Source organism: Phodopus roborovskii, unplaced genomic scaffold (genome assembly GCF_943737965.1).
Source record: "Phodopus roborovskii unplaced genomic scaffold, PHOROB, whole genome shotgun sequence".
Classification (NCBI taxonomy): Eukaryota; Metazoa; Chordata; class Mammalia; order Rodentia; family Cricetidae; genus Phodopus; species Phodopus roborovskii.
The window spans coordinates 22687486-22711170 of record NW_026126470.1 but is presented as its reverse complement, the minus strand read 5'-3'; the positions used below and the strand labels follow the sequence as shown (position 1 = coordinate 22711170).

At 42.0% G+C, this 23685-nt stretch overlaps 1 protein-coding gene across 6 annotated transcripts in view; it reads left to right on the top strand.

Annotated features, from left to right (window-relative positions):
- The window catches only part of App (amyloid beta precursor protein), a 204088-nt gene that overhangs the window by 129610 nt on the left and 50793 nt on the right, over window positions 1-23685 (top strand). For 4 of the 6 annotated variants that reach the window (XM_051191795.1, XM_051191794.1, XM_051191797.1 and 1 more), the window contains 3 exons: window positions 13487-13620; window positions 18377-18451; window positions 18855-19013. In XM_051191795.1, the coding sequence (XP_051047752.1) occupies window positions 13487-13620; window positions 18377-18451; window positions 18855-19013 (368 nt within the window). Of the gene's footprint in view, window positions 1-1305; window positions 1363-13486; window positions 13621-18376; window positions 18452-18854; window positions 19014-23685 lie in introns of all 6 variants that reach the window. The other 2 variants (XM_051191798.1, XM_051191792.1) reach the window with 1 other exon arrangement.

The window sequence follows — 23685 nt, the reverse complement described above, 5'->3', positions numbered from 1 at the left end:
TAGCTCAGAGTTCTACATCTGGATCTGGAGAGAGACAGTGAGGTTGACTTGAGCATCTGAAACCTGAAAGCCCACTCCCAGTGATGTACTTCCTCCAGCAAGACCACGCCTCTTAGTCGTGACACTCCCTGTGGGTCTATGGGGGCCATTTTCGTTCAGACCACCACAGATGCCCATGCTGTTCCCTGAACCCAGAGCACATATATTTGTCAAGCTTTTGCTATTCCTCCCCCCTTGGAAATGGGTAGAATAGTACTGAGGATATGAATCAGTTGGTGAAAGTGCTTGTTGTGCAAGTATGAGGACCTAAATTAGAATTCCCAGAATGCACTTAAAACCCAAATGTGTAACCTGTGCCACCTGCTAAATCGAGGTTGGGAGCAGAAACAAGCCAATCACCTGAACTCACTCTGGGCCAGCTAGCCCGGGCTACAGAGTTGAAATAGACTCTGTCTCAAACAAGGTGCAAAGCATGTGCTGGCCCTGAGCTTGAACCGCGGCTGCCACATGGAATCCATGGCATGCACGCTCACACATGAATGCACGTGTGCATGCCAAAGAATCCTGCCAGCAACTTTCAATGACCTAAGGCTGAGGTTGCAGTGTCTCTGTGGAACACCAAGCTTTCTTTACTGTGCGGAACAAATGCATGGTGTCATGATGACGTCAGTGCGAGACGAAATGTTTCCCGGAAAGTCGGTCCTTAAGAAGCCATGTCAAATATACGGAATATCTGCTCGTTAGTAGCCTTTCAGGTTAAGTCCTCAGCTGTGTTTGTTCATTCTTGACCACAAGTTAGAAATACTAATTATTCAGAGATCTCAGTAGCATGCATTCTCTTCTGAGAGATTCTCGCATTTTATTCCCTGATTTACACGGAGGCAATCCCTGCCCAGAAGAAATACCTGGGAAAACTCTTAACATCGCATAGCCTAGCCAGGGGTCAGAAGTCTCTGGTAAACAAGTGAAGTTGGAGGAGCCGCTGTGAGGAAGGGATTGAAGGGAATTGAGGATAATCGGTGCCTAGGAGAGAGAAAGAAGAGAGCCGCAGGTCCTCCAGCAGATGTCCTGATGTCCTGACCTATAGAAGAAGGTGCAGCCTTCTGCAGTACTAATCTTTACTGGAGACAAATCTCATCTGTGTGTCCTTTCGCCCCCTGCTTAGGTCTTGGTTTTGGTTGAATGATATCCTCCCCCCCCCCATTTTGTTTCTTTAGTTTTGAATGAATCGTATGAGTGTGTTTCTGCCGTCATTCCTATGTTTCTGTTTTTGTTTTTAGTTATGTTCTCTTGTTTTCTCCATAGCATCCAAAAGTTTATTCAAGACTACCCATGAACGTCTTCCCCACGATGCTGTTAAACGTATGTTGTCATTGACTTAGGGGGTTGGGGACAAGGGAAGGAGTGTGCTGCATGATTGGATGTGACCTTCACTCTGCATGGGTTTCGTGATTCTTGACCAGATGCCGTTTAATAGACAGTATCTTCCCACTGCCTTGCTCATCATTTCATCCAGTTTTACCAGGCAACCTCAGATGTCAGGACAAGAGCGACTTAAACTACTTACATGCTGATCAAATTCTTTTCTGGTTTGTGTAGTTCTGTGAATATCACTCATATAGTATTTACTTGGCAGGACTTTTATTTCCCAAAACTGCCTGCATGCCATAATTTAATGAAATCATATTTGTTAATAGAGGTACTCCTCCCTAAAAATTTAATGTTGTGTGTCAAAGACAAATTTGTGTGCACGTTTTCAGTTTTGTGTGTTAAATGACAACGGTTCAGAAGAAGTCAGTCACCTAGATTTCAGGATTACCCTTCTCTCCAGAATGCACGTTGCTTGGTGTGAGGACCTCTACTTAAGGTTTTGTTGACAGGAAAGAGAAAAGGAATTCCCTATAAAAAGGCTTTGAGGCAACTAACGATTTGTGGTCTTAACAGTGTTTGTCTGCTGGTTGCCAAATCAGTCTAATTTCACTTAAAAATGTGGTATCAAAGATATCAATATTCATTTTTTAAAATTTAGACTATATTTAAAATTAGATTTATCCTCTCTGGAGATAAACTGTATTGTTAATACTTACTGAAGAGGAGATCTGATTTCTTAAGATGCTCCAGTTAATTCAAATGATGGGATAACACTTGAAGGATGTGTCTTTTTTGTTTGTTTTGTTTTGTTTTTTATTGACACAGTAGTATGTCCTGCTACTGTGAAATGTTTCCCCTAAAATATTAATTTGTGTGTGCTGCTTTGCCCCCAGTGTTTTCAAAGACAGCAGATCTTTTTTTTTTTTTTTTTTTGGCACACTTGTGTGCATTTTCCTCTCATATGGGAAAAGATGAGGCCTAACAGAACTTACTGCGTTGTCTGGAGGCATCAGACACAGAAGGACCATGTCTGAAACCTAAATGACATTCTGGTGTGGTCCACTCCAAATGGCTCAGCATTTGCTACTGATGTGTTTTGGGTTAGCCAGTTCCTGACATTTGGAAAGCGTGCTTTGAAAATATATATATATATATATGAAGCAGCAAAAAGCTGGAGAAAAAAAGGTAACACCCCTCCCCAGCAATGCCAAGCACGTGAGTAGCAGGCATTCTATATCTCATTCTTTTTAAAAATGGTGGCGGTTGGTTCTCACCAATTTTATTTCCTTTAAGAATATTAAAGATCATCAGTTTTCCTTTATCTTAATTGATAAACCTTATTCATAAAATATGCATAACATTTCCAGACAGATATTGGAAATCTCACTTTCTCCTCCCATCTATCATCTATAGTGTGGTTCAGACCCTGACACCCTTCCATCCTGGGGGGATGAAGTGATTTTTGTCAGCTACATTTCTTGTCTCCCCACAGAGACCATTCAATCACAGCAAGTGAAGGGTTTTGCAGTGCTGGTAGCAACATCCGGGAGAAAGCATATAATTTCTAGTTATTTATAGCCATGTGGCTATGCTACCTTATTTATAGCAAAGCCACACATTTAAATTGAAAAGTCATGGTCACCTGGAGGTCAAATGCAGATTGCAAACTCAATCCAGAGGGAAAATGAGCAGAACGGGGAGGGGGGCAAGCCTGTTCTGTTGGACAGCTCCGGCTTAAGCTTCCCTCCTTCACCCGCTTCTAGTTAATTGAATGGCATCGAGTTGCTCTGAGCTGGTTTTTTAGATGCTCCATCTGAAGGGCTTCCGGTGGGAAAATAAACACTAGGAGGGCCGGGGAAAGCTTTTCCTCTGAACTGCTTTAAGACTGTGTGTGTAGAGAACCATGCATCATGAAACAGTTCCTGTCAAGACTTACGACTTGAATCAGGCATTGCTAGACTTTTAGTTGTTGCCGTTAAGAAAAATAAAAGAAAAACAAACAAAAACAACAACTTTGAAAAGCATCACAGTTTCCAGGACATTTACTGTTTGCTGTGGCTCTCCCAGAGGACCCTTAACCGCAAATGTAAGTGACAGACGTGAGACTGAGAGCTGTCATTTACTCATAAACCTGGGTTCCTGACTCTTTGAGAAGACTTTCCATTTGAGGTAAAGAACCTCCTAGGCCTTAGCTGTTTCTGAGGTCAGTTCTTCATCTATTTGACTTGATACCCCGGCCTCACCCTCAACCCCTACAATACAGTGTTTATAAAACAGCAAAATCACTATGTAAATATTTGACCAGCTGATATTTCAAATGTGACAGGAGCATTGCCTGTCTACCTACTATCCCCAGATTGACTCTCAGAAGGCAAGCAGCTGAACTCCACGATGTGCACAAAGATAATCACACCCATTTATATTCAGCTGATTGACCCGGGGGCAATCTGCCCACAGGGCGGGCCCATTCCCGGTTCCTTTGTGTGTTGTAAACATTGCCACAAACATTTCCTTGCCTCAGTATGCTTGTCATTTGGTTCCAGAGGATTCACTGCGGTATCCATTCAGTACATGTGGGTGTTTACCTGTGTCCCAGACCCCTCCCATCTATACGCCATTATCTACCTATGACAACTAACAATTTTTCACACATTGCTGCATATGCACAGAAAGCGGGGTACGCAAGTCACCTCATGCCTGTGGGCTCCAGGGGTCGTGCCTCTGTTCCAGTTCAGTATTTTCTCCACTCCGACCAGTTATAGCTAGGTTCATATACAGATATATGTTCCACAGATAAGAGGCCCTGTTGAAGTGTAGGGATGTCCATAACCTCTAATTCTCAACAGGTATTTATGAACCTTCCTAGTACCCAAATGCTGTTGGGATAGTCTATACCTATCCCAAGATAGGTATAGACTCTAGAGTTGGATGTCTCAGTGTTTTGTCTAGTGTAATGTAAGCTACTGTGGATACAGAAGATAAGCCAGCAGACGCCACTATTCGTGGTTCACCTCCACAGCCCCCCCCCCCACACACACACTTTGTTTCCTCGTGGCTTCCTGAGAGCAGTGTCTGTACAGATGCTTGCCTCTCTGTTCACCCTCGGCATTGTGTTTATGGACTAAGGACTGTCATGCTGGGGTATGTCTGGCCCCATGCATGGTTAAAGCAGGGGAAAGGATGATTTTTATTTACACATAAGTGCTTCCTTGTATCAGGAGGCTGTGATTTGCCTACAGTGAGTGACATAATGCAAGCATGAATGGGAATACCGATGTAAACTCAGCCATTGTCTCTGGCCAGATTTGAACTATTATTTTTCATTTTTACTTTTTTTGTTCATCAAGCTGTGAAATAGTAGGCATCGACATCTGTTACTACATTGTATAATGCTAGTAATCACACTATGAGAATTTCTTTAGACTGCCAAACTATACTAATAATAATTGACCTAGGTGTGTTGGCTGAACTCAAGTGGAAGAAGCAGGTGGATCTCTGCAAGTTCAAGGCCAGGCTAGTCTGTGTAGTTACTTCCAGGTCAGCCAAAACTACATAAAAACAAAATAAATAGCAACAACAACAGTAGCTGTTATTCTTATTTAAAGATCTAGTCCTGCATTCAATTACATATCCCAAGAGTGGTAGTAAAATTCTATCACAAAGAAAACACATGAAATCCATGTTTGCTACCCAGAAATATTTAGATAAGGAGTTTTCTTCAAAAGTGTAATGATTAAAAATCTTGAGAAGGCAAGTGCCTCAGTTGCTTTGCAAACCAGCTTTTGTTTTTGTTTGTTTGCTTGTTTGTTTTTTAAGAAAAGCCATTCGCTGTATTAGAGAAAGCTCAGCAAGTATGTGCTCCATGCATTAGCTACTTGATAAAGGGGTTGGGCATGCTTTTTTGCCAGGCTGTACATTCAGTATCATGTCTACAGAGTGCTACAGCCCACTGACAGGAAATAAATAAGTAGGCATCATTGTGTGCTCTCCAACTCACATTAGGTTTTTGTTGTTGTTTGATATATTTATTTTATTTTATTAAAGCAGCTAGTGGACTGAGGAGTGGTAAGATGGCTTCCATGCAAGCATGAATACCTGAGTTTAGAACCGCCAGCGTGTACATGAAGGGTCAGGGACTATAACACAGGTAGCTGTAACCCTAGCGCTGGAGTGGAAAGTGGAGGCAGGTGGTTTCTGGGGCGGAGCCAGCCTGGCCCATTAATTTGGTCCCGATTTTAGTGAGAGACCATCTTTACAATTAAATAGAATAGGTAGCGACTGAGGAAGGCACCCTGCATTGGCCATTGCATGTACATGAACGCATACAAAATCACAGTAAAATGAAAAGCCGCCAACAGGCACACATCTGCTTGAATACAAAGTTTACTTCTAAAGGCAGAGAGTGCTGGCGCTATGGCTAAGGCTTTTGGGAGACTCTAGCAGGGCAATCTAAGCCGTTCTCATTTCAGGAATTGATTAGTGAGGTGAGAGCTGTGGTAAAATTAAATCTCAGCATATAGAATAGATGTGAGTTGGGAAAGACTGCTCTGGGAGTCTGGGGCAAAATGAAATTGGTTTCATCTTTAAGGCCTCCAGAGATGCTAAGGTTCCATGAGCATTCCCTGTCAGACCTTTTATGACAGTGAAGAGTGACATTCTGAACTCATCTGCAAGGTATTGAGCAGTTAGGACTGGCCGTTGTCTTTATGAACCACGGGTAATGAAGTCCAGGAAGCAAATTGACAACTAACAAGCAAACAACGCCCTACATACAATTAAGCTGTCGTGGCTTCTAGTTACTGTTTCTTTTGTTTTACATGGTTTTTGTCTGTTTGTTGTTTACACTCAGACTTAAGATAGCTTTTAAATGCAGGGAATAAAGATATTAATAAAAGTAATGCTGACACTCATGCCTCTACATCCATCTCACATATCTGATAAAAATCCCATGTCAGTACAAGTACGTAGACATAAAAAAGAAATGTAGCCTGGCTGGCGAATAGTAAACACAACATATATTATGTTTTTATTACCTTATGTCTGTGCAGTACGTTGATAGTGTTCCCCAGCAATTCTGATAGAGCTGGCTGTAAAACAAGTGTGATACCAGGGCACATGGCTCAAAGCGCCTTTGTTCCTTTTTAATATCTGGGATCCTACTGAAAGATCACAAACTTTTATTTTCCCATTATGAATGGCCTGTCTATATCAAACTTGGTGGGAATTAATCAGTGTTTAGGTTTTGAAGGCACTAAGAGTTTTTTTTTTTTTTTAAGCTACTTTAAAAATTAGACAAATGAAGGAAACTTTAAAAAAAAAATGGCTTAAATTGAGATGGTAGTTTGAAAGCCCTGTCATGCTGAGATTAAATTTTCCCATAAAATCCTTCCTCGAGGGTTTATATTCCACTCATACATAATTTATCCACACTGCCGTGTCCCATAACTTGTAGCCATTTCAAGTGACAGCGTTACCAGCTCTAAATCAAGTGGCGTTTTCAATGATGAGGCAGTGAGGGGCGTAAGTCTTCGCTGTGACCGTCACTTGCCAGTGGTGTACAGGTGACTTGCTTTCTGCCCTTGGGTAGGGGTGGGGGGAATCAGGGAATCCACCAGATGTTATTTATTGGAGTTCCTGTTAGTGTATCAACTAGATGCTGTTCGTGGACTTCTGTTTACGAATCCTTCTGTCTTGTGCTCTGCTCTAGATGGTCAAAGGTGTTACAGTTTGAAGGTAGAATGACTCCATCCTAACGGTCAACTTGTGACAAACCAGGTTGACGAGGTGGCTCGCTGGCTGCCAAACCTGACCACCAGGTGGTCCAGACCCCAGGACCCGCTCTGGTGAAAGGAGAAAACTGATTCCCACAAGTTGTCTACTGGCCTGCCATGTGTACTGTGTGACACACACACACACACACACACACACACACACACACACACACACTAAAATAAGTAAACATAAAAGTAAAAGTTTAAAAAAAAACGGTGTTAGCCTGGAGATTGGTATGAAAACCGTACAGTTTTCTTACAATAATCTCTGTGGTTGTGAAAATAAGCTGGAGTCCAGCCAGCCCTTAGTCCCCATCATTTCCTTATCTGCCTACCTATTCAACCAATCACGAGTCAAACTACAATGCCTCTGTACTGAGCAGGTACAAACTTTTCTTGTTATTGTTCCTCAAACAATGTGGCTGAAATGGCACTCCCTTTGATGTTTGCATTGTCTTCAGCAGCATAAACAGTCTGAAAAAGGACAGACTTATATTCAGACTTGTGTCCAAATATACATAAGGGATGTGGGCATCCTGGAGCTTGTTGTCTATAGGGAACCCTGGAACCATTCCCCTATGTATGTACCCAGGGGCAGGTAAACTGTTACCAAGTTGGAACCACCATGAGGGAAATCAGTGTCATAGTTTGACTTCATGGTTTGGCTCCTTGAATCCTCTGGCATCCAGGGTGATCTCAGCCACATCCAGGAAAGCTCAGTGGGTTCAGTTTGTTTTAAATAACTTCCTCACAGAGTGAGTGAGGCCTTTGTCAAGGGACAGCAAGTATGCAAACAGGCATTGTGTTCTCAGGAATTGTGTGTTGTATGCAAAGCTATTCACCAAGATTAATTAATAAACCAGAAGCAAGCCTGTCCCCCACCACCCACAAAATAGACTTCTGCTGGATCTTGAGAAGTCCTAAGAATATGCAACAGGTGCTATGACCTCCTTTGGTGTGTCATTATTAAAAGGGAGATGGACCTTCACACATGTGAAGAAGCTTGCTCCCATAATAGTCAACTTCCTAGGGTTTAGATTTAGGTAGCATAGTTTATCATGAGAAACAGACACACCCTTGTTGCTTCTGGTATGTACCAAGCAGGGTAATAGAACTTCAGAAGGTGTGTGTGTGTGTGTCTGCCTGTCTGTCTGCATGTTTGCATGTTCTGTGCCCATATATGTGTGAGTGTGTATATACATGCACACTAGGATCCCAGAGGAAGACAATGAGTGTTCAGCTCTATCATTCTCCACTTTATTTCCTTGAGACAGCATCTTTCAAAGAACTTGGAGCTAGGCTAGCATCCAGCAAGCCTCTGTCGTGACCCTGTCTCCCCTCTCCACATTCCTGGGATTACACGTACACAGCCATGACTGGCTTTTTACATGGATTCTGGGGATCAAACTCAAGCCCCCACTGAGCCCTGTTCTCCGCTCCTATATGATCATTTTAAAAGCACATCATATACTCATCCTGGTTCCCCAAAACATCCACTTGCTCCTCAGTGGCTCCACGGCCTTCTGATCTGTCCCTACTGCTCTCACCCTGACTTTTCTGAGTGCTTCGTTATTTGCTTGCCCTGGAACTTTCCCTTGTCATATTCTTCTGAAGTGTAAGACAGTCCTTTTCATAACCGTGACTCCTGCCTATCATGGCTGTAGTCTCCCCACTCACGCGGCCTTTCCTCCTGCTCCCCTCTAACTCAGTCTTCGTTTTTACCCTCCATAGTACAAAAATTATATTATTAACAATACGTGTGTGTGCGCGTGCGCGCCCGCCTGTGTATGTGCGCGCCTGTGTGTGTGGGGATTGGTGTGTGTGTGTGTATGCACGCTTCTGTGTGTGGTGGGGGGATTGCTCTGTGTGTGTGTATGTGTGTATTGTGTGTGCACCTGTGTGTGTGTGCGCGCGTATGTATGTGTGTGGGGGGTTGCTGTGTGTGTGTGTGTATGTGTGTGCACGCACCTGTGTATGTGTGTGCACGCGCCTGTGTGTGTGTGTGTATGTGCGCCTGTGTATGTGTGTGTGGTGGGCGTATTGCTCTGTGTATGTGTGTGTGGTGGGCGTATTGCTCTGTGTATGTGTGTGTGGTGGAGGGATTGCTCTGTGTGTGTGTGTGGTGGGGGGTTGCTGTGTGTGTGTGTACACGCGTGCCTGTGGGGGGATTGGTGTGTGTGTGTGTGTGTGTGTGCACGCGCCTGTGTATGTGGGGGGGGGGGGACTGCTTCACTATACCGCCAGGCATCGCTCTTTTCCCACAGGACTCGCATGTGGTAGAAGCTGAGACACTCCTGGGAAGGAGAGTAAGGAAAAGTGAGAAAGCACATTCCTAGCAGTGTAGCTGCCACCTAAGGCATCGGATGCCTCTGGCTTCCCAGTTACAATGGCTTCTGATTGCTTATGAAATACCAGAAAAGGTCAACTTGGTAGCAGAAAGGTTTGTTTTGTCTCGCTGTTGCTGTTTCAGTCAATGGTCTTACAAGTTTGTTTCAGGACCAGAGTGGCAGGAAGCCACTCATGTTATGGTAGTGCAAGAGAATACTGGATGAGAGGTACAAAGTAAGAGCTTTATAGTCACGCCCCCAGCCCCCACCTCATAAATAAGGTTTGTACCATCTCCCAATAGCACCAACCAGGACACCAATCTGTGAATACATGAATCTTTGGGGGACATTCCTGATACAAAGTATGATATCATGCAAGTAGGCAGGCAGGTAGGTAAGATCGATAGATCATACATACATTCATACCTATATACATACCATTAAATACGAAGGGTGCCTCTGCATATTCACCCCAAGACTAAAAAGTATGGTGAATTAGTAATGTTTTTCTGTTGGGTTTTTTTTTTTTTTCTGTTGTGGTTTTTAAGTAAGAATGTTACTTTAAAAGTTAGTAGCCAGCCAGGAGGCAGAGGTAGGTGTATCTCTGTGAGTTTGAAGCCAGCCTGGTCTACAGAGCTAGTTCCAGGATGGCCAGGACTATTACACAGAGAAGCCCTGTCTTGGGGTGAAAAAAAGAGTCAGAAGAAGTCTGTGTGTAGGATACTGGATACTAGTGGCACTGGTAATAATTAGGGATGTAGGAGTCACAACCTAGAGCTGTGTTTAGCCCTTGAGTCGGAAGACTGCTCTTCTATAGAAGGGTAGCCATTCCCCTCTCCCCAGCTTGCTCACAGAGACAGCAGTGGGCACATCAGCGTAGGAGCTTCGGATGAAAGTTCATTAGTATTCCAGCTGTGGTCCTTTGACCCCTGTTTTATAACCTGCTGCTTTTGGAGGCCTTGTTCAGAGTTCAGGGCGAAACAGTTTAACGTGTTCATCCAAACCATTTTCCTGGCTAAGTCCTGTTCATTAAAAAGGTAAAAGCAACTAAGTCCCTTCCCAGTGACTTGAATGTATGGATAAATTAAGCTCGCTAGTAAAGTGAGCTTTGTCACAATATAGTAGCTGATCCTGGAAGCATAATGGCTTTCCGATGTAGGGACTTAGGGAAACAGAATCTGAGGTCTCTGGATGATCCTTCAAGGTGTTTCCATGTCACAGGACAATGACACAGTGAGAGACTGGCTTCACTCTAAATATCAACATATACTGTCATTTGCCACCTTGGCTTAATCGTCTTCTGGTTTGCCAGTCAGTGTAAATAAAGGTCCATTTCATTCACCCACACCAATCGAGATGAAGAGTAAGTTTGCATCAAATACTGAAGAAACTTTTCTTAAATTCCAACAGTAGGCTGTAACTGGGACTCCTCACAAAATTTCCTTGAAGAAAATTGAATTCCTTAAGTTTTTCTGCAGGGAAATTGTGTGTGTGTGTGTCTGTGTCTGTGTTTGTGTCTGTGTGTCTCTATATGTGTGTATACACTCTTACAAAGAACCAGGAACTGACTGAGGATTGACTTCTGTGGGTTTGTGGAGACTAATGGGTACATGATTGACTCATGGGTAATGAGGTAACTCAACAAAGCCTTGGGAATTAGTGTGTTCCCTGTCTAAGGGCCAAAGATCAGTGTCCCAGGTCAAACAGGCAAGAATCCAAAAGATTCTTCATTTGTGTTTTTATTATTATGTTCAGGCTCTCAGTAGAATGTAGTCAACTTTTCTCAGCTCTTAGATCCAAACGCTAATGGCACACACACACACCAAAACAATTGACTTGGGCACCCTGTAGCTTTTTCAAATTGGCATGTGAAATTTAACTAGCATAGAAATAATCTTGATGAAACCATATAAATGTTAGTAATGTGTTAATTATCATGTGCCTATAAGAAGTATATTTGGAATAACCTTGATGCTGTTAAACACACCTCACATGCTTATTTCCTGGTTATTATTTTGTTCTTAATGTTACAGGCCTACATTGCCATTTAGGTCAATCAGAGTTTGTTTTTCTAAGTGGAGTTGTACTCTGGTTGTACTTATAGAAGACGACTGTCTACATGAGAAAATTCCCAGTATATAAAATGCAAAGCACAGCTGCTTGGTCACCTCAGCCTGGTGCATTCGTTTTATTCACTGTTTTTACTGTAACTTATCTTTTTCACTCGGTCAGGAAGAGGGAGAAGTGGTCAGGTCCACGGGATAAGAGGCACGTGTGTATTCATTTGCTCGTAGTTGTACAGAGCAAATTCATTTGCCTTTGGTATCTTTTCTCTTGCAGACGGTGTTTAAAACTGCAAACTGTTTTCAGTCATTCGGGTTAGGAAACCACATGTTTTACTCATTTCGGTATTTTATGTGGTCTCTATGTAGGTTTAACTTTGATTTTTTTTTTTTTTTTTTTTTTTTGAAAAGTGTGTGTTGATTTTCCTGTGGGCGATAATTGCATAGTCCTTCAGTCTAATTTATTTACAGTGAATTAGAAATAAATGTATCTGATTTTTCCCCCCAAGGTTAGCATAAAAGATTTCTGTAAAACATAACAGGAGGCAGGAAAGGGACTGGTGTGCATGAAGTACATGTGTGACTGACACTTCACTGTAGGATGCAAGGCATGTTGTCATCGCCAGATAAAAATCCTGGAGTGTTAAAGCTACTTACCCTGGGTACCATCTGGTATAAAAACAATGTCTTAGGTTTGCATCTAGCTGGGGCTAATTTCAGAATCCCAAGTGGATCTTCCTTCCTTTTCCCCATTAGGTGAGTGTTCCATTTTTTTAACAGCTAGATCGGGACAGCTCTTTAAGGTTCCAGGAATAAGCCTTCGTCTCCTCCATTGTGCTCCAATGCCACACCTGGACAGATATGAAAAGTAACGATTGATTAACCAATGACTGAAGAAGTGGGAAAGGAATCAGATTCGTGTTTCTCTTACTCAGCAAAATGATTTCTAGTTTCTGTTGAGGTGGTCAAGCCTTTTATTTTAATTCTAGTCATTTTCCTAAACATGTACACAAGATTCTAGCTTCAGAAGATTTAGCTGTGACTTGCCATTCAAGTTCTGTTGGGGTTATTATTTCTCCGGCCTCTCACTCCAAGAAATTGAGAAGTGTGAAGATAATACTTGGAATGATGGTTGATATTTTTGAATAAACATTTTTTTTAGGACAGTGATGTCATTTCATATGTAGGGGGAACACTCTTAAATAGTGGATTCTTGCTAGCCACTATTCATTTATGAGTTAGAATTTTTTTTTATACTTCACTTTTTGGTTTTGTGAGTATTCCTGTTGTCACATAGCATCACAGTGGGTACTACAGTTCAGACAATGCTCAGTGGTATTGAATGCAAAATAGAAATGACTGTCTTTTGACAAACAGGGTAATGAATTATAGATTCTTGGCAAATATGTGAATGCTGAATGCCCTTTTGTGGTTTCTAAACTGCACTTATTAATGCTTATATTTCTTTCCATGGTGTGTCAAATACTCTCTCGTGAGGGCGGCTTTGTAATTAAGCTGTCTGCAACACAATGTGTAGAAAACCCATTTTGCTGACATGCTTTAAGTATACAATAGCCTTATTTTCAGATCTCATTGGTTTCTGCAAGAATTTTATAATACATGATATTGACAATACTGTTATTTACTTTCAAAATTACAAAATAGTCAAGCAAAGCATGGGGATTTTAAAAACCATGGCCATAGTAAGTGATGATGACTCTAGCAGTACTTGTCTGGGCAAGACAGTTTTAATGCTGTTGTTTAAAATGCACCTTTTCTCAGTGCATTGATGAGGTCAAACACACTCTAGCCAAGGCAAAACATCTCTGGGTGTTTCTTTACTCAGCATCGCCATCCTCTGTATACCCTTTTACACTCTGTCCTGGAAATGACTGGTTTGCCTACAGCAACTGGGCATTCTGTTTCTCACCTTTCCATCCCTCCTCCTTTCCAGTTCCTACAACAGCAGCCAGCACCCCTGATGCTGTGGACAAGTACCTGGAGACACCCGGTGATGAGAATGAACATGCCCATTTCCAGAAAGCCAAAGAGAGACTGGAAGCCAAGCACCGGGAGAGGATGTCCCAGGTAGAGTGGATTCTCTTCTGTTGCTTTACAAATACAATATGGGGGAATCTGGGCTTGGCTCTGCTTCAGTTTATCTTTAGACATAAAACTTAATTTAAATGTTTTCTATGAGGACACCAACTGTAGGATTTTGGGCTCCCCCCCCCCCCCAGTAGTGTCTAGTAAAGGCAAGTACAGGAGGATTTTTAAGCACAGATTGAATTGTGTCTCTCTGCTAAGGAGATGCTAAGGTGACGATTGCTAATTTTTGCGTTGTGGTAAGCTTTATTTTCTGTGTGTATCCCATAATAGGCTATATACATTAAATGTGCATGGTAAGATTTATTTAAAGAATAGAGAGGTAGGAGCTCTGGAGACAGTTCATCCAGTAAACTACTGTAATTCCTGTTACCACTAAGGGCGAGACTCAAGAGTTTGGTCCCGGGAACCCACATTTGAAAAACCACACCTGATGGTATGCGCTTGTAATAATCCAGTGCTGTGGATGGAGAGACAGGCAGATCTCTGGGGCTTACAAGCCAGCCAATGTAGTCTGCTTGGAGAGTTCAGGCCGGCGAGATAAGCTATTTCCAAAGAAGTATGTGGTACCGGAGGAAAAAAAAAAAAAAAAAACGCTTCCAAGTTGAAGCTATGCCTGCTCCCTTGGGCCAAATCCCAGCCAACTTCTTTGTCTGACTTTTATGTTCCAGTCACTATTCACCTCCTCTCGTTATCCTGCTCAGCCTTTAGGGAAACTTCCTGAGCCTTCTCACCTCACCTCTACTGCTACTTCTCCTTAAATTCCTCTCTCCCATCAGTCTTGCCTGAGATTGGCCCTGGCTTTGTCCCTGTGTCCCTGGGAATCACCAACCACTGTCTTCTCCTTGGAATTCATCTCCAGATCTGGTGGTGTCACTGTACCTGAATAACAAGAAAACCATTCTTTTAAACAGAACTAATGATGTATCTCAGAAAGCAGGACCCGGTTACTACGTCTTTAAAGAAGACTAGCTGTAATGCTGTCTCAGTCCTGGAGTTAAAACGTTAAGAGAAAAGGACTTTAAAACCACACTAGACCAGGATACTTTGGGCCATGAACCACAATTCACATTCACAGCCAGCTGAAAGGAATAGCCCATTGAAATCAGTGCTTCTGAAAAGTACAGCTTTTCACATTTTTCATTAAAAAGGTCATCTAAGAAGGTGTGGAAAGACAAAGTGGGATCTACTGTAATTCCCTCCTATAATAACTCAAAATTGATCTCATTTTCTGAAGCTTTCACAGGCTTCCCTGTGACCCTTAAGGAACACAGTGCTGGACGCATGAATTGCCCAGAAGTCTACAGGAAGTATAATAAATGCTGAGAGCCCAGCATGTCGTTTGCAGTGCCTGCCACTGCACCCTCCCCCCAGCCCTTTCATCATCGGCCTCATCACCCGCCTCCCACTCACCCACCTGCCTGGCTTGTCTGCAGCCAGAAGCTGCTCCCCCCCATCGGGGACTCACTTTGCCCGTGCTCATGACTTATTTCAGAAATGTCTTCCTGTTCCTCATCCACAAATTCACACATTCCTCTGCCTCCCATAATTTTGGAACTGGGGACCACAGTTGCTGTTACCTTTCTTTTGAATCTAAAGATTTGTATAATAATTTACTCCTTGGTGGTATCTATATCCTACCCTTCTACTACCTCTAATTCCTTTTAGTCCATATAAATGTATATGATCTGTACCAACCTTGTGTTTCATTCTTAAACCCACCAAATCCTTTTTTAAAATGATTTTAAGGCCCATGGAAATTGTTTTCCACTGTATCTGAGATATTCCTATGCGATCAAGGAAACTAGTTTCAAGTGCTCTGTTAGCTTCCGACATGATGTGTTGTTGAATGAGAACAAGCCTCGAGAGCAGAGCATAGCTACCTAAATCCAGGACTTAATTCATATATTTCCGGAAGATTGTATCCATCTTCTCATCCCCAGTGTGAGATTACGTAGCTGTTCTCATCCTAGAGCAGAGAATGTGTCTAGTAGATTCCAGTATTACAGGCTAGTAAAACTCCTGAGCTGGCATTTATCTTCCTAATCTGTGCAGCTGAATTCTGGGGACTTTTTGACTTTGAACTCATTCATCTACCTCTTAAACCTCTGCTTTGTAATAGTCACTCTGTCTGCATGACATAGCCAGGACCCTGAAGCACCGTAAATCCTGATGGAATCGATACCTCTTTGCACACAGTGAGAAACTGTTGTAGAGGGATGCACAGCACAACCCCGAAGTTCAGAGTTCAGATCCAGAGCACATCAAGCTTTCAAATGTGGGACGTGATTTCTGTTGCAGTTTTAAAATCAATTTTCTAGGTTAGCATACAAAGTAATGGACTCCGTCTCTTCCTGTTGCACACACAGAGGATTAGGGACGATGATATTGTCGTCGATGGTAATAAAGACTACAAGCCAGCCACCTGAAAACATCAGTTGCAATGTGACTACCATGTGACAGATACAAATAAACACCACGGAAAGAGCCCCACATCAAGCTAGAAGTGCTTTTATTACTGTATTAGGTACTCCTTGTTGTGGCAAAACAGCCTGATGAGAGCATCTTAAGAAAGGAAGGCTGGGGCTGGAGAGATGGCTCAGCCACTAAAGGCTAGGCTCTCAACCAAAAACATAAGAAAGGGTGTGGTGTCGCAGGCTGTGTGGTCTGTGGTGATTTGATGATCATGGCGGGCAGCAGGAGTATGAGGATCACCTCGAATCTGCAGCCAGAAACAGAGCACACGCCACTGCTCAGCTTGCTTTCTCTTTTCCCTCCAGTCCAGAATCCCCAGCCATGGCACCTAGGGCGAGTTTCCCCACGTCCATTAACCTAATCTAACCTAGAGAACACCCCCAGTGTCATTCCCAGAGACTTGTTTCCATGGTGATCCTAAATCCTGTCAAGTTGACAAGCAAAATTACTCAAGGAAGCTATTTACATATTTAGTCATTTTAGTATGTGTGTGAAGTCCTTCACGATGAAAATTCACCTGATGCTGCATTTTTTAATATATCCGGTGGCATCGTAGGAACAGTTTTTGGTACTGACACTTAGCTCGACTGGTAGATAGATGTCCCACTCTATAATGGACATTGAGCCAGTAGGCTACTTGGTTTATCTTCATTCCTTATCCATTTGTTATTTTCATAACGGTTTTCTTAAGCTTGTCGGTATAGTGAGCCTGGCCATTACTGTTGTGGGGAACCAATCAAATCAGACTGACTTTGTAGAGCACTTAGTCCAGGGCTGTTCTCTATTGTCAGGGTACCCAGTGAAAGCCGCTGGTGAAAGGCCATCTCCCGCCTACAGTGTGTCTGTTAGTAGTCCTGTAGTGACAGCATAAGCCATGCATTTGTGAGAGTGGAAGATATTGTTAAATTATTCAGAAAAATCAATGTTTGAGTTCATGTATAGAGTAATACAATTTTTCAATATATTAGCTAGGTAAATCTTAACTATTTCATGGATCTGAGACTCCAAGCAGGAAGTCCAGGTTCTGAATGGCCAAATGAGATGATAACAATGCATACATAATGCAAGGAATCTGTTTTCACACCCCATTAAGACATTTGGCTTCCATATCAAACCAATTTTGAGATCCCTTGCCTGAGGAATTCTAGGTAGAAAACCACCACTCTGAGAATATTCTCTGAACTGGAAATTGAACCATTTTTCCTCCCGGGCGTATTTCATCTACAAAGCAAGGATAATGTCTTCGCTATCTCCTTGGCCCACTACTTTATTAACTGATAGAAACACCCAAGTCCCTAGGACAGTTTGTACTTTTTCCTTGTATCTTGTTCTCAAACTAGTTTTTAAAAAACCAACTCAGATACTGATAGGATGTGATGTTATTAGTGTTGTTTTCTTTGCAGTTTTGGAGGAGTCAGCCTTCTCCTACTTTAGATGTATACAAAGTCCTCCCTTGTAAGACACTGATGCTTTGCTTGCTTCATCTTCCTTTCACACTTAAGCTCACTTCATAGCCAATACACTAGAAAAGGAAAAGGCAGCCACAGGCACGAGAAATCAGCCCTCATTGTCATTGTAGACACTATCCTGGTTGGTGAATGAGAGACTCTCTCAGGGACACTGAGGTGAATGAAGATCAAGGTAGAGAACAGGAAGCGATCATGACACGTCAGACTGCCCTGGTTACTCAATTAGCCTTACCTTTGCCACATTCAGATGATTATAATGTACACTTTCTTAGAATTTCCGAGTGGATTTGGAGTAATCTTTGTTATTTGTGATTTCAGTTACTGGTCAAGAGTCTGCTTTTCATTTGTTGGAGGAGTAGACCTTAGGATTTCAGACAGCAGGAGTCTTCCTTCTCTTCCTTCATCCTTTCTCCTCTTGTAACATTGTATTCTTAGTCTGCGCACACACACATACCCCAAATACACCATTTGATGTGTTTTGACTTGACGTTTTAAAAGCTTGAAACCAATGTGTTTAGCTTACTGATGGGAAACCTTGTTCAGATACTGTAAGGCTTTTAATTGGTGTTTACTCCTACGGAGTAAAATGACTTTCAGCCATTTCTTAAGGAAAATTGAAAGGTGGACCAACCATAAATTATTTATATTTTTGTAGGACAGATATTATTCATATAGGAATAGCCATGTGATGTGCTTTTAATAGAAAACATCCCGTGATATAGTCCATCCAGTTAAATCTGTATTTGAAAAGAGAGCTGATGGTTTTCATTGGAAATCTTTTGTCATCCTTGTAGGTCATGAGAGAATGGGAAGAGGCAGAACGTCAAGCAAAGAACTTGCCCAAAGCTGACAAGAAAGCTGTTATCCAGGTAGCGCCCAACCCCATCTTCACACCAGACAAGACATGCCCACGCTCACTCATTGAGGACCCACAATTACCAGCATCTGCTGGGAGCCCCTGTCTTCATATTTGTATGACCCTGGATCCTTCTCACTCCTTGTCTGAGTAATAAGTTGCTTCCTTACATTTGCTTCCAGCTATTGCAAATTAGAATTAATCACCCCCAAATGTATATTGCTTGCAATCTTCTTTCCATTAATGATACAACTTTTGGGTCGTTGGAGTATTCAGCTCCTCTATCCCCTAGGAAAATTTAAGTGAGAGAAGGAATTTAGGACTGACACCCATCTCCAAATTACCTTACGTAATGGCTATCTTTGCATCAATGATTACATTAAGAAACAAATGTGTTTGTGTGTTTTCCATGTCAGCATTTCCAGGAGAAAGTGGAATCTCTGGAACAGGAAGCAGCCAATGAGAGACAGCAGCTGGTAGAGACACACATGGCCAGAGTGGAGGCCATGCTCAACGACCGCCGCCGCCTGGCCCTCGAGAATTACATCACCGCTCTGCAAGCGGTGCCTCCAAGGGTAGGTCTCATTGAGATCGCACTTCATGTCACAGCATTGATTGTGGTGTTCAGACACTGGAGACTGGGGGCCACATGAAGGAAGCTAGGAGAAGAGCCATTAGCACCTTATTTATAAATGCGACTCGGGCACATCGTGTCTTCAAGGCACAGGGTCACGGACCAACATCTGCTCTCCCTCTCTTAACTCTTCTAGCTAGTGCCTTTATACAGTTTTTCATGCTGCATTGATATTTTCCTTTAAGCCATCATTTCTATCTTTTTCATATAAGAAATGATAACACCTTTTTCTAAGGTGGCCATGGTTTCTCATAGACTTCTTCTAAGCTCTTATTTACCATGTATCATTTGCCTTTCCTTCTGCCCGAAGGACTTTCTTTATGTTTTTAAGTGCATGTTGGATGAAATTTGAATTCTGTAGGTTAGAATGTGTGTAATCTAATGATAGCTTCCCTATATTTCTTTTTGTTTGAAAAATCCCTTTATTTTACCACTGGTTTTGAGAGAGATTATGGCTAGGGATGGAATTCTTGGTCCAGATCGTTTTCTTTTACTATTTTAATAAAGTTGTTATTTCCATCAGATAATGCTTACATCTTTACAAATAATCTTTTGTTTTGATCTGGCTATGTCAAGAAATTTCTCTTTATCATAGTAGCTAGTTTAGCAATGTAAAATGGCAAAATTCCATCTCTCCTTAGTCTCGTCTGGCCATCTCTTCATCTCATACCTAAGATCATGACTGGTGTTTTCCTGCATAGATCATTTTTTATCATCTGTCATACCCTATAAATGTTAGGTTGTTGGGTGTAGTTTTGTACAACTATAAATATATTCAGACTTTGATCTTTGTAGCTAGCTTTCAGACTTTGTAGCTAGCTTACCTGGAAGCATCTTGACCCTTTGATATTTCACTATTTTTATGTTTGTTAGAGTTTGTAGAGTGTGTCAGGTTTCTGCATGTAGCTTGTTATTCCCATTTTTTCATCAGGATCCTTCTGAGTAGTCTATCATGACTACTGAGTTCAAATTGATTGCCAAGAACAAATAACTCCTGTCTCTATAGGACTCCAGGCACTGTTACCTTTAATCCTCTGTGGAACTTTTTATAACCAGCCTTAGTTTCTTATACCAGTGTGCACTGATGAGTGCTTAGCTACAGTTAGGAGAACCACGCTCTGCAGATTCCTTGTCGACCACTTGGTCCTGGAAAGTCTAGCCAGCTGGGTCTCCATTGACTAGTCCCCTCCTGGATTCCCTATCTTGTACAGTCTGGGAAACCCAGGGGCCTCAGGTGCTGACAATTACTGACTCTCACCTTGCGTGTCCCCTCTTTCTCTGTGCTCATGCTCCTTACCTTGAAGAAATTGCTCCTCTTATTTAGTCCATCCATTTCTTTTCTCTGGCAGGAGGGTAAAAACTTGGTCCCCTTAATAGATCTTGGCTAGAAGTAGAAATCTGTTCACGTTACATAACCAAACCAAGAATCCACCCACTGGTGCTGATTTTCCTCACCACCCTGGTCTTTCTTTCCATGTTAAGGAGCTCCTGGCATATTCCTCCCAGTAGCAAGATGGCACCGACTCTGTTGTTCTGGTGACATCACTGTGATCTCGGGGGATGAGGTGGCTGGTTCAGGGTGACACCAGTAGTAGTAGACAGGGAGAATTGTTCATCGGTCTCCCTCTGCAGTGTCTTCTCTCTGGACCGTACTTCCTGTCTGAACAAAGAGCTTCTGAAAACACAGCCTCTGTCTGTATTAGCACTTTCTTTTTCTCTGATCAATCTCTGCCTTCCCCAGGCAGTACTTAGTGAAGTACTGGTTATGTCTTCTGCAGATGACAAGGTCCTTGGTTACTCGTTAGGGAACATGCTTCGGGGAGGAGAGTTGTGGGGGTGGATCATTTGCCAGTGTAATGAGTCTTGAAACAAGAGACACACTGAAATGATCCCACCAGAAGTCCAGTCTCCCCAGTTAGATTTTTGTCCGGGGCAGTTAGAGGTAAAAATGAGATGAGAGCTAAATGGGGTCTTCTCAGTGACTTTCAGTTGAGGGTCAGCACAGGAAAGACACCAAAAAGCAGGGTGTCTGCCAGAGCTGCATGTTGCATCAGCAGGGATCATTTTAGAGAGCTCACAAGTGGTGCTTACTATGGAACTGTTGACGCAGGATTTTAAAGAGAATTTGTTTCACTGTCAGAAAAAAAAAAAAAAATCAGACCGCTATTGGTTACTTTGATAATACCTGTTAAATTTGTTACCTCTGAAATGCACAAATCTCTCCTTTCAAGTACATGAGACTAAGTAGCTCACAGGCATGAATCTTTGGGGGGTGGGGGAGTACCTCCTATGTTTGTGAAGTCACCAACTTTGTCTGAGTGTTATTTAAATTTTGAAATTTGACTTGGCTTTGCACTTGGCTCTGAACATTGGAAGGTGTTAGAAAAATTCTAAATCTCTTCTTGATAGCTTTTGTGTGTCTCTCTTGAAAGAAGTAAATCAAGAGTTTCCATTAAGTCTTGAAATTAGATCTTCCAAGAATGGTTTTCATAGGTATTGCTCAGAACAGCCACAGAGTCAGACAATGTCTTCAGAAATGCGATTTAAATACAGCGTTGAGTATTTGAACACACTGGAAAAAGTAGAGGGTTTTGTTCTATTTTCCAAATAGTTACAAGTCTTAACCCTAATCTTATTGTGAATGTTTCTCAAACTTTGTAGACAGATCTTCCTCAAGACCAATGGGAAATATGTGACCGTGGGCACATATGTGTCCTCTTTTTAATTAATTCAAACAAAAATCGAAGAGATAGGTTGGAAAGCTTGGAAGCGTCTGTGTGTCCCTGAAAATGCATTCGTCCCCATGTCCCCTCCAAAGTGGAGCCACCCTTACTTCCTGTAATGCAGTGGTGCCCTGTGGTTGATGCATCTGCCAATATCTACTTTCCTCTCATCCGTTAAGATGAAAACCCTACTATGAAATTGCAAGTGTTTAGGTGTTAAAGAAAATTGCATAGGACACAATTGAAAGGTGAAGAGATTTTTCAGCATAGGCTGCCATAGAGAACAGGACTGGGAGGACTCTTCAGAATATACACATGCGTACATACTCACATACACACGCGCATGCGCGCGCGCGCGCGCACACACACACACACACACACACACACACACACACACACACACGAACACATTCACACCATTTCCAAGGGTCATTTATTTAAATTTAACATAAATTCTAGTTTCATACTCCTCCATTATAATTGGGTTCTAAAATGTCTTCCTTCAGTTTCATTATATAAACATTTTTAATTGAAAAAACAAGCTCCCGCTTATTTCAAATCATAGTCTAGGTGTTGGGAAAGGAGGGACTACAATTAAAGTAGCATAAATGTTTGACCTTGAATTGTTGGCTCCTTAGAGAATGTTTGAAGCTGGATCCCAAAGGTGAATGTATAAGATGAAAGCAGATTGTTATAAATCACCCTGAAGAAAAGTCAAGAATATGTCATAGTTGGCATTTTTTGGATGATCAGTCCACTTGGCAAATCTTTCCTAGAGTTTGTATTGCTTTAAAACATCTTTTGTTTACTAATTAATGCTGAGCTCTGCAGTCTGGGTTGTGTTACTAAGCCTGCTTATCCTGGGAGCTTTGGTCTGTTTGGATGCAGAAGCCCAAATCAGTCCTGGCCCCTCTGTGAGGCTCTGGGGTTGGAAGAGCTAGGCACTGTCTCAGGCATCTGAACTGCTAACATTGAACTGAAACCATGAATTATAGATTGGGTGCCAGGCTAAATTTCAGTCAGACTGTATTTGACAAAGTTCACTAATCTGTATGAGAGGTAGCAAATGGTCCATTTTCTACGGTCCCTGATGTTATATAAATACCTGTAATTAATTCCCAAGACAGCCATTTAATCTGTAACTAGGAAGGAACAAGTTACTTAGTAAAGGAATTCCTCCTCCCCGGTTTGAAAATTAGGGTTAATTTTTCAACCCCTCTTTCAGTTAACATTTCCCTAGCTTTGTCCATAATTCAAAACCAAAAGGACTCACAGAAGGTTGAGACAAGACTGGAGGACTGACAGAACGGAACACATGGACTTCAGCAACCGTCCAATTGGATTGGAAAGATCTGAATCTTAGTTAAAAAAAAGGACCAATGGGCAATGGCTTTCTGGAAAGTAATTCCTTGACCATATGCAATACTTCTACTCTAGCTGTGTGAACTGTTCGAGAAAGTCTTATTATCCAAACTCTTTCTGTGGAATGTATCTTTATTATCTGAACTGAAAAAAATCACCAAATGGAGGGAGCCACAGGAATGAATCCTTTGCCGTTTTCTCTATTGCTTTGGTAAATTTTGTGTTTGACCAAAGAAATTACCATAGATGCGTTTTGTGTTGGCCTTTGAAATGTTTACTTAACCACTAGACTTACAAAAACAGAAGTTATAGATTGCAATATGTTTCTTCCCATTGGTTTTGATTTCTTTTGTTGGTTCGTTTATGTTTGCATTGGCTTTGATTTATTTTGTTGGTTTATGTTTGCATTGATTTTTATTTATTTTGTTGGTTTATGTTTGCATTGGTTTTGCTATTTTTGTTCTTGTTGCCCCACACACACCCCAATTTCTTTTATAACATTGAGAATATGTTTAGAATGTTGATGTC